Source organism: Opisthorchis viverrini (genome assembly GCF_000715545.1).
Source record: "Opisthorchis viverrini unplaced genomic scaffold opera_v5_187, whole genome shotgun sequence".
Classification (NCBI taxonomy): domain Eukaryota; kingdom Metazoa; phylum Platyhelminthes; class Trematoda; order Opisthorchiida; family Opisthorchiidae; genus Opisthorchis; species Opisthorchis viverrini.
Window position 1 is genome coordinate 638,136 of NW_008751845.1, and position 11,631 is coordinate 649,766.

General features: G+C 44.7%; 1 protein-coding gene across 1 annotated transcript in view; it reads right to left on the minus strand.

The window, feature by feature from the left end:
* Positions 1-10,559: 10,559 nt before the first annotated feature.
* Positions 10,560-11,631, minus strand: part of T265_14406 (hypothetical protein) — a gene marked incomplete at both ends in the record, with an annotated part of 40,667 nt that continues 39,595 nt past the window's right edge. The window contains one exon of the mRNA XM_009173480.1: positions 10,560-10,756. Coding sequence (XP_009171744.1) covers positions 10,560-10,756 — 197 coding nt within the window. The remainder of the gene's footprint in view (positions 10,757-11,631) is intronic.

The window sequence follows — 11,631 nt, forward strand, 5'->3', positions numbered from 1 at the left end:
ACAGCTTGTATCGTTCTGGAGCTTGAGTGAATGCCTTGGGCAAAACGTGATGCTCAAGGGGCACACCTTGATAGGTTCATAATGGAACATTAAGGATAAGTCAATAAGAATGGCAAGTACCCCGATAACTACTAGGTCACTCTCATAAACAAATCAATACAATGCGTTTTGAATTGCCAGACTATGTGCTAAATCGCAATGTAATCACCGCATCACAGAGGAATAATGTAGGTTACTTAGTTGGCCTTTTTCGGAGATGTCCATGGTTGCAAGATGCCCTGTTTTATTCGGAGCAGCAGTGGACAACTTTGGGAATGCTGGACCTCACCTTTCGGCCACCATTAGTCTGCCTATTCACTCCATTTGCTTACGCCATGGTCAACAACGCTGTGGGTGTTATGAGAAAACTCGTGAAAGAAGGAGCAGATGTATACAAGTCCTGTTACGTCGTTGATTTCATCCAAAACGACAATGCTTCAGAACCGTTTTACAGAATTCAGGAGCTTCCTCCTGCTGCTCTTTGTCGTCCAAGTGACCCAGGCTTTCAAGGTCTGATGTCGTGCGGTTATGATGTGGAAAGGCCAATGACCATCAACATCGTCGTCCAACAGAATCGAGCGGTCGAAGAAAAGACGCTCAGGTACCGTGGATACTTGGATTTTTCCTTGGGTGTGTCAAAACAGCTGAATCATCCGAAAGAATTTGTTGAGTTTGTCCAAACTCTGTTCGAAAACGGTTACGATTGTCATGAGTTCCTGAGGCAAGTCGATCTATGGAAACTGTTTGTACGCGGTTTCCATTTAGTTTCTGAGCAGGGATTCCGTTCACTTGAGCACAGAACACTCGCAGCTAACTTAATAAGTAACCTCATTGAACATGGCATTTCTATTAAGGATGAACGGACAACAATGAATTTATTCAAAGCTTCGAGTGCAATTTTAGCGTGCCCAAAGCACACGACAGAGTCAAGATCAACAGCTTTGCACTTACTACGCGCAATAATATCTCTTTCATGGAATCCAAACAGCTTTACTGACAGTCACTCCAATGATGTAAAACAGATTCTTAACTCCCTCGATCATGGAAGTTTGCTGCAAAGATGTCTGCGCGTCATTCGTACTTGTCTAGGTCCGAAGTTTTTTGCAAGAAACGTCAAAAAGTTAAATTGTACCGCGGAGACAAGGCGAATGATTATTGATGGCCACAAGTGCTCGTGTTTTTGAGGTCATGACCCGGGTGTCTACTCAACTCCTTATGTATGAACTGATTTGGTCATGCATGCCAAATAAAGCAGGGTACCTAAGGAGAGCTATTAATCTGCCTCGTATTTCCTTGCGGTGGACTAACCTTGGTCATATCGCATAATCTGTGAACGGCTATGGGCAATCCGCTTTGGCCAAAAACCTTGTGGCCAGATCGTACTTGATCCGTTTGACGTACAAACTGCTGCAGAGTTAAGAGTGGCCTTTGAGGAAGAGAATAGGATCATGTTTCTAAGATACGAACGATTATGAACAGAACTACCCTCCCATGAAAGTGATCAGGAAATTGCACGTAACCTTCAAGCGGGAAATTCCAATGGGAAACACGACAATATACCGTAATTAACAACCAAGTAACTAGGCAACACTTTGACATGAACTGCCCGAGAAAACATAAACGCAACAAAACGAAAAATTATATCGGCTGCGAAAACTGTTAATCACAGAGGATGCCAGCGTATTATTGATTACGGGTTAGTGGCGTCCGCGTGTCAAAGTTATCACCTTCATTGCGCAGCTCTCACTTCTTGCCGCATTGGACAAACAGGCCCATTTGTCGTCAAATTCACAGTTAGACCGTCGCCTCCAACACTTCGCTCTCATTCACTTATTCTCCTTATTTTATGTGAACGAACTTGTAGCGGCCGGAACGACTACACCCCAGTGCATCATCATCATTGTTAGCTGTAAGAACCGCATACTCGTCGTACAGTGGTTGTAGCCGCCACAGTTTCATTCACCGATGATTTGGGGGGGGGGTAGATAGCTGCGCATTGCAGGCGGGAGATGATAAATTGGTGCATAAATCTAGCACTGTCAGTGGCTATCAAGTGGGGGGGGGTGGAAAAGAAGCTATGCATTGAAGGCAATAGCTTGGGTGCACTAGCGCCATTGAGGGCGCGACTGGGCCATGTCTGACAGTGTCTCCAACCCTTGATGTAGACCGTCCCGGGGTCCCAATCCAGGAAGACGGCAGTGACCAGCGCAGCTGAGTTTGCTAGTAATGGTTTGCACTTCGCTGCCAAGTCATTGTTTGACTGCCTTTGGCTCTCTTCTGCCCTTCACGTGGTTGTACGAAAAGAGCCCTTCGAGGATGTCGGTCGACTGGCATACGCAGCACGTGGCCAAGCCAGCGCAACCTATGCAGTGTGATCAGTTCATCTATCGAGGGGGGAGTTATTTCTCCCGGTGCACGGTTTATGGGCTAATAAAACTGAACTGAACTCGTTACATCAACTTCATCGGCACATGTACTCGATATTTAATCAAATTATTGTTCAAGATTGAAATTCAATTGTTCATTCTCCGGAGACTAGGCCTACCTGATGAGCCCCAAACAGGTCAGTGCCGGTCGTGGGCTGTCTGCAGATCACGTGCATCCGTCCCATACTACTTATGTAATTCCTTCCTATTGAACAGGTTGTACAGATGGTCGATGATTATCTTCCCAGACTGGGAAATTAAGCTGCAAACGTTACAACGTCAATCGAGGTTATATCATCAGTGATTCGAAGCGAACTGATTTGTTGTGGTGTATTGGTGGAATTAAACTGAGCAGCTGCGCATGTTTATATACATACTGCGTGTAATACGGAAGTGGTTAGCTTTGATCACTGCGTCCATTCCTCAAGAAAATAACTTATGGCGAGTAACGTTCGATCGGTTTGCTGACAACAGACCATGTTTTAAACTGCAATAGAGAATATGTGACCGGTAGTTTAGCTGACGAAATGCTCAACGAATTCATTCATCTGGAGTTAGTGCTTTCCTTACAACGACGGGCGGCGATTGAATGAATGTTGGAACAATAGAGTATCTGATATTGCGACACTAAATCTGTATCTGTTTTCGCCCTGTACTACTCCTTAGATTCAACTGAGGCAACTTAATGTGAATTTAATGAACTGTTGAAAGCGTCAGGACCCTTTACCATTAGATTCAACGCCCGTTACATCCATTAAGTTCGATCCCTGGGGTGATCACGTTGAGACTGGTCAAAAGTACCGTCCTTCTAGATTACTTGTGACAGTTGAAAGAACCTTTGACAAGGCACACATAGGAAGTATCGAGTTAGTGCATCGTACGTGTTGGGCAGTAAGTCGCGGAGGGTCTTGTGAATGGGTGAAATAGGAATCGGTTGATTTCCGGTTTGAATCAGAGGCAAGTTTTAATGATTTTGTTTCCCCATGCCTGGTTGAAACCTCACGTTTTCTTACCACCAGTGGTGAGATGAAATTCCACCATCTCGCAGATTCGTGAGCTATCTTGCTTTGATCGTTCGTTCGTCAACTAGGAAATAAAATGCATCTAGTAAAAGTGAGCATAGAAAATTACGCCTCTTAGTGACAACTCTGAGTAACGTGAAAAATTACCCAGGCAGGTTTCCACTGTGCTCACCATAGTACAGTTTGGCCTGTCTGTGTTTTGCTAGTATACATCAGAACAGGTGCGAAGTCTGCATTTCGTCTGGTAGGAATAATGGTCGCATCATTTATCTAGGAGTATTTCTAATTCAAGCATACAGAGGTCCTGCTCATACACACGTTTGCGTATTGACGCAAAGAAACGTTAGCTTTATGCAAACCAGACTCGTATAGTAAAACTGGACAGCCACCTTGAGGGTTCGGTGGATAATGTAAGGAAGAAGGCTAGTCGCGACGAATTTCCATCTCTTGCAACATCCACCTGAATAACTCTAAGTTCTACCGTTTTACAACTCAAGACCTCAACGAACGTGAACATTCATCCAGTTATATTCGTTTTGAAATCGTTTGCTAAACACCGCCCATAACCTATGAGTTTTTGTAAATTTATGTAGACCAGAGATAGCTCAGTGGTTGAGGATGCAGGTTGCGGATAAGAAGGTTCGTGCTTTGAACCTAACCTCAGCATCTCGAATGGTCCTGTCTTGGTTTGGACAGCCTGGCGGTATCCCAACCCTCATGCCTCCTTCCGTTGGCATGGAAGCTACGCACTGAAAGGGTGCTACAGTTAAACGATTTGATTTGGTGCATTACGTGGACCTAAAATGGACTCAGGGGTAGTTTCTCCCAACGTTCCAAAGGAACTCGTTTTTCCAGAAAGTATTTTATATGTTCCTTGTATTCAAATCTACCGGGACGTCACGTGCAGACTATGCGTACTCCTGGATCCCACAGATTTCATTCGTCACATCTCACATAGGCAGTTGGTAAAAAGGGATCGAGATTCTCACAGACGGAAGAAATCGTAGCGTGGTCACTGCGACCTTCAATGTGATATAAATGTCACGCATTCTTCACCAAACAACGGACATCCTGTGATCGACGCGGTTGAGATGTGCTGTTTGGCGCACACGCTGGGTCAAACTCCAACAAAGGTCTCTAGAGGCACGAGGAAACAGGAGTTGGCAGTAGGTTTCCCTATCACTACCATCCGTGTAATGATACGGTCTCATTTGGTGACGAAACGTTTACAAGTCAATTGCCAACCTCTGCGAACAGATCAACAGTCACATGGCGAACAATCAATAAACGCGCCCGAGCTACCGGTATTTCGACACACTGACAATCCGGCTGGTTACTGGTGAGAAAACGAAGAGCAGTGGGAGTTTGGTAGATAACTGCGACATTATTGAAAGTATTCTGGGGTTTAGGACAACACCATAATGTACCCTGGGAACCTGTCAGACCGACATGCATTCAGGATACAGAAGTACACAGCGGCTGCTCAATACCTGTTTTGTGTCGACTGCGGTCACTCTGGATCCAATAAGCTCGTCGACTCTCTTCCTAGCAAATGCTCTTTTACACTTGATTTTCGATAATCCGTCAAAGTGGATTTTACTCTCGGTCTGAAGGAGGAGGAATGTGCTAGCCTTCAGCAAGTTTAAAGTTCTGCTCTATTTCCAGTGCCGCCGCCCCAAACACAAAGCGCCCAGTATCTTTCAGGGTTGCAGACGGTATCCTCCAGTGGGAGTTAACTTCAAGAGGCTTACTGTACGAGAGAGACTTTAGTAGCTGGTTTTGATAAGGATGCTTCAAATTTGGGTCCGAGAGATCCTCAATGAGCGGGCAATATGTACAAACCTTGCGAATCCTCGAAAAGTGCAACGGAAGGTAGCAACAAATGAACGAGCAGAATCCACATTAGTGTTACAGAACGAGTGGTAATCAGTAGCTGACCTGCACAACCTATAGCTATAAACGATGTGATCCACTTATATCTGGGACTGGCTCGCTGCGGAGGACATCATGTGGCCAAGCGGTTTTGGTTGTTTCGGGAGCTTCCAAAAAACGGACCGTGAGTAGCATACAATAATAGCGATCGCTGGCCGTTGTCCGCGCGTCTCACTTCCAGTCTACCCAAACGAGATTCGGTGGCGCCAAGCCTACCCACTTGCGCACTTACATTTCCGGTAACCACAAAAATATTTGAAATCTAAGTCCGCACCAAAAGCGACGCTAAAAGTGTTTTGAGAGTACCAGAGTTAGATTCTGTCGAGACTAGATTAGATTAGTTTAGGTTAGATTCTGCGGCTACGATGAACAGGTAGGAAATTTTAGTGTTTACGGGATACGCTACGAAGTAAATGAACCACACAGAGGTGACTATCAGTGGGCAAATTATTCAAGCAGACGCCCTTCAGCTCGATTGCGAAACCAGCCGCAGCAGCCCCAGGGTTACCAGAGGTGCACAGGCTGAAGCAAAAGAAAACCGATGGAGAAGAGCGGGTTCATAAGCGAGTTATTCCCGTAATACTAGGTGAGTGAAAGTTCTTTTGATTCAATAGATATTAAAAATGGCCACCTTTGTTCGTGCTTCGGATCAAACGCAATAAAGGAATAAAGTTTTAGGTGAGTGAAAGTTCTTTTGATTCAATATATATTAAAAATGGCCACCTTTGTTGGTGCCTCGGATCAATCGCAATAGAAGAATAAAGTTTCGACAAATACACTCCGTTGCGGACAAATACACTCAGTTGCGAATCAATTTGCTTTTTTTTAATGGAAGACAAACATAATCTCTCATTTATGATGAGCCCCAAGAAGGGCGAAACCGGCTGTCGAAGAGTTTTTAGCAACTTTGTGAGTAGTTTCATTAATGAAAAAGATTTAAATATTGAACTGACATACTCGAGCCCAATGGGGGTCGGTTAGCTAATAGCGTGAATTTCAAGAAAACTTCCTTTAGTATGGATATTTCAATCGAAAGTACCCAGCCAATTATGTCAGTAGTCCTATTTGAAAACAATCTGTCCAGTCGTTTCTTACCTGAAGATTGAACCCACCTTGAGCTGAATAGAGGTCGTGAAAATAACAGTCCAACTACGTGACGTAAGTCCACAGAAATGAAATCAAAGTACAGAAGCTCAGCAATAAACGATGCGCACACGAGGGCTATCAAAGTTCAATGAGGCGGTGCGATTTTTGGGTGATTTTTACATTCTCTGAGTCTAGTATTGATTTTGCTGTATTGTCTAGTCTAACAGCTGCTCTGTTCTTAGCCTAAGGCGGCTTTTTCGTTTTCTGTATTCTATCGGCTTTGGATCTCTACTCTGATTTTTACAAATCGACTTCAATTAATGACTGTCGTTATTCACGTTGCAGCACATTACACCCACGTTGGTGCACGGTGGGATTCCTGAATGGCAGTGCTTCAGTTGGTCACCCAATATCAATTTGTACTCCGCTATTCCAATAGTAATGTAATGCAGTCCATAGTTACTTGGTCGCCTGGTGTTGATTTGGTTCCCCACTTCTGGAATAGACGCAAATCGATTTTACGCCCAAGTTGGCTTTGATTAGTAGCCATCTGGACATGGACAGAGTTTTCCGAACGTTGAATTCTTCAGCATGGAACAAAAGAGGTACCTAATGAACTCCACAGTTTGTCCGACTCCTAACCAGATTGGAATAGCTCCGACGTTTGGATACTTTGGGCTGTCAAAAGGGTAAAGTAGTGATATTAATGACATCCTAGGTCTTTGCTTGTAGTCAGCAGACAGCCATAAGCTGAAGGGTTATTTCTGTCACCGCGGATAAGGTTTATGGCATCACACTCGTCGCGTGAGTTGCCACTTACTTATGCTCCTCATCACAACTAGGATCTTCAGTATTTCTCCGTTCCTTTGAGTAACTATTTTTTGTTGTCTTTGGGTTGACTGTCGTGAACAAAAATTAACAATCGAAAATCACATTGAGAGGAAAAGTGAAGATCCTGCCGACCGGGGTCAAAATGGAGAATGCGAGACTACTCGGGATAGGTTGTCGAGTTCGGGGACGCAAGCTCGCTAGTGGCTGCATCATGCTCCAAAAGCATGAGAAAGCTCTGTCGACAATCGAAGATAATGACCTGGACAGAGTACACAACAATATTCAGTTGGTATTCCACTGAGCGTACATTTGGCCTGCCACTCTCGTGCATGTTTGCACTGTTCACTAAACCCATAAGTTGGTCAGCTGACAGATTCGACTGACAGGGGCAGCTGTAGTAAAAACCAAATTGTACGGATAGACTTGTCGGAGCGAAGCATATGAAACCTTATATTTGCCTGACATCACTTCGGCGACAAAGTTGACGATGAAACAAAGTGAGAGGGTGCTGCAAACGTGCGGTTGTTTTGTTTATGCTGTAGTCGCATAAGAAACCGTTCAGCTGTAACAACCCTTCGGTGCCTAGCTGCCATGCCACCCGAGGGCTGGGATTCTGCCAGGTTACTCAAGCGTAGACAGGAGTAACCACATAAGACCAGAAACACACTACACTTCCAAAGTAAGTGAAACTGCTGACAGTCACGAGCATATATACTGCTGTGTAGATGATCCTAGTATTTTCAGCATAGTATCATAGCAAAGTTTCACATTCTGTGGCTTCAAAGCACATTCAGCGGGATCTACCCCCTTTCCACGTAAAGTGTTGAGGAATGGTGACACCCCCATACTCATGACCAGCGTGCCATTTAGAGGAAGCTATGCCCGCACACATTTGGAACACTTCTTATGATATGCTATCACTCACCTAACTCAAGTAGAAGAGGCGGCGCCAGCACCTTTGGTAGCTCCCACATGACGTGGTGGAAGTCGTGCGAGGACACAATCGACAGACAGTTTTCGCTCATCAGCAAGGACATTATACACTGACTTGTCACAACCTTTGGTAGCGAGTAGATTTTGGACTCAAACGGAACCGATGCTATCTCCATGTTGCGACGGAGAATCAGCGAGGTTTCTACTATATTGTCACACGTAATAGTTTTGTTTTTATTAATGATCGTCATAAAGAACAGTGAGCTGCGTGGTGCATGTCAGGCCGAACATACGATCAACCTTCAGAGGTGAGCCTTCAAGTTTGACCACCCAGATCCAACAGGCTGGTAAATCTGCTCCTAAACCGTGAACACTGGCTAATTTGATTGCTTGGTCACATCCGCGTGATCAGGCTAACTACATCCCGTCCGTCGCACCCGAGACTGATAAGTGTGCTGGCAATAGTTCATGCGCCGCACAATGACTCAATGGATCGCAGACTCACCTTCCACCGAAAGTTGTGAACTTTCTGCAATATGGATCTGACAAAACCGAACAACGTTCAGTACAAAAGCATGCAGGCATGCTCCGAAAAACAATCTAAAAGCACACAAAAACGGAAACATATCGACTGAGTTCCGATGTCCCGCGGACCGTCGCAAGTTTTTGAGCTGAACAGAGATACCAGTGATCTTCACAAATCCTAGAGTCAGGACGCCATATGGCGAAAGCCAGTCGATCAGCAAAAAACAACCAGAGATAGCAAAAGGGATCTGACTGGGTCAAAAGAGTACATGAAATGAACTTTTCGTCAACATTATTTACAGATGTGACTCGATTTAACTTATTAACCGTTCCAAAAGGTGCACCTTTGAATACGCAACATAGCTACAGTATGCGTCGATTAACACAAAGCGTCACAAAGTAACCCACTACTTCTGCTTTAGCTAGCCCTCCCCAACATTAAACAACTTGCCGTTATTTGTGAGTATAACACCACCCTAAGTATTTTTCTAAAATTTCATTTGAGTCCAGCTAGCCGGTACAAAAATGGCTGCTTCGGTTTGGAGGACGGGCTTCGACGACAAGAATGCAGGTACGACTTGCTGATTGATCCGTAAATCTAAGTTCCACGTATTCAAGTTAGAACTGACTAATTTCATCATACGCGGCTGTTTGCCACTAGAAGCATCCCAGTGCTTCCAGGAGGCGTGTGAGATGTCTCACATCGTGCCGGGATGGTCCTTTTCTATCATGTGGAAAATGGATATTTGACGGCATGATGAGGAACCGTACTTAATCTGGGTTGTGAACATCAATTAAGGTCATGGTATGTACCAAAAACCGAAACCTGGAGGTAGAAATTTTTGGGTGTGAGAGAAGTCACCATAGGATAGACGTAAAAAACGCAGGCAGATCCTGACTCGAATCCATGGCCAACACGTGCCAATTTCTCGGCGAACGATACTAAACTGTGGCTTCACAAATTCCCAGGAGACAGTGCCGAGGAATTAGGGAAGCATTCATGACTAAATCATGCCACCACTCCTTTTTTGGGTGACAGACTACGTCATGGTTGACTGTTTTTGTTACTGGACCGAAAAAATCGATAAGAAGAAGTGGGGATAAAACCCATCTCAAACAGTATCTGCTACATACTCTAAATGTAACACATATAAGGTTGCCAGTGATCGGTTTCGCCTATCTTGGGGTTCATCAGGTAGGCGCAGTAACCCCAGCTTCCACCAGCCTTGTGGTTTGCTTGAACAGCACATTCAGTTGAACCGGACTATTATTTTAAAAAAACTGGAGATTCAGCTGGATGTTTTAGTCTCCCCTCGAAACCAAATTCGTGTAGAAATGAGTGAATTCGTCGATGTCTGCTACATATTCTTAGTTACCGAGTCACAATGGATCGAGTTTTTATATTTCTTAAGGATTATATGAAGAGTTGCTACGAGACAAATTGCACCAGAACCACAGCAAAATACCCCACTCGGTGCGTAGCAAACATTCCCGGGAAACAACAAGGCAGTGTATTTCAACGAATCAAGAAACAAGTTCGCTAGAATTTACGTAGCGTCGTCCCGGTGGATCTTGTCCCGAGATTTGGAAACAAACGAGGTCTTCTGAAAAAAATGGGGATAGTTTTCGGAAGGGTATGGAAAACGGTGAATTCTCAATCGGTTCCAAATGGAGGTGCTCTATGTGAACTTTCTCACTTCATAGATTTGAGGGAGAAGAAACAGTGCGGCTGTAGAGTTATATTTAAATCAGATGACATAACAAACTACGAATACAACCTTGGTGAAAATCTTATCGTTTCCATTTTGATACACTTGTGAAGATATCTACGTAATTGTGACAGTAACTTAACCAGTTCACCACGATGTGGACGCAAGCGCTGGGCAAAAGCTTTGACGGCCAAGCGAAGCCATTCCAGACGTTTGTGACCCAGCGTTGAGCGAATCCCGCGAATTATGCATACTGTGTGAAGCGGGGATTAAAGCACCTTATGCATAAGAATCATCATAGTTTTGTTACTACGAATACTGTTAAGCAGTTAAGAACCCAAATGAGGAAAATCGAAACGGATTGTTAAAAAACAGAGCTGAAGCTTCTGTGCGCCATCATCCGACTGGTTACCTTCTGAGAACAAAAAGCGTCCAGTTTAGGAGACATGGTTATCTCTCTATGGTTGATAAGAATCGATTTCTATGGCAGAAAGATACGGCATGCTTCTAAACGGTCACGATTGCAAATAGTCATGTACACGGGAGCACTCCATATTGTGTGGTATACAACCCGTACAGCTTCTTATCCGGATCAGGTGCGCCGAAGCCTGTCTGACCGAGATCTGGGATCCCCCAAACACAGGTGTCGGTACGGCTCCTTCTGCAAGTTGATTGACGGGACTCGACAGCTTGTTGTCAGGATTCCGTGCCCAGAATTCAAAGGAAGTATGGATTGTAAGAGACGCCTTCGCCAAACTGTTACCCCAAACATGCCCACCTACTTAAAAGACAAAGAATTTGGGACAAAGTGGACATGGTCGTTGTAAACCTCATTGAAAGGATGGAAGAGCCGCTGAACTATCCTTGATGTCAGTTACAACTGGGAAAGATGGCCCAAGTGGCTAGAGAGCGAGTTTACTGACCGAAAGGTCCGTGGTTCGAACCCGACCTCCGCCTCTCGACTTCCCATGTCTAGGCTTAAGCAACCTGGTAGTATCCCAGCCCTCGCGCTTCCTTCGGGTGGCATAGTAGTTAGGCACCGAAGGGATGCTATAGCTGAACGATTTTGCTATAACTGACCACAAGAGCGAAAATGCTCCAACCCTTGGGTAGATATAACGCGCCCCC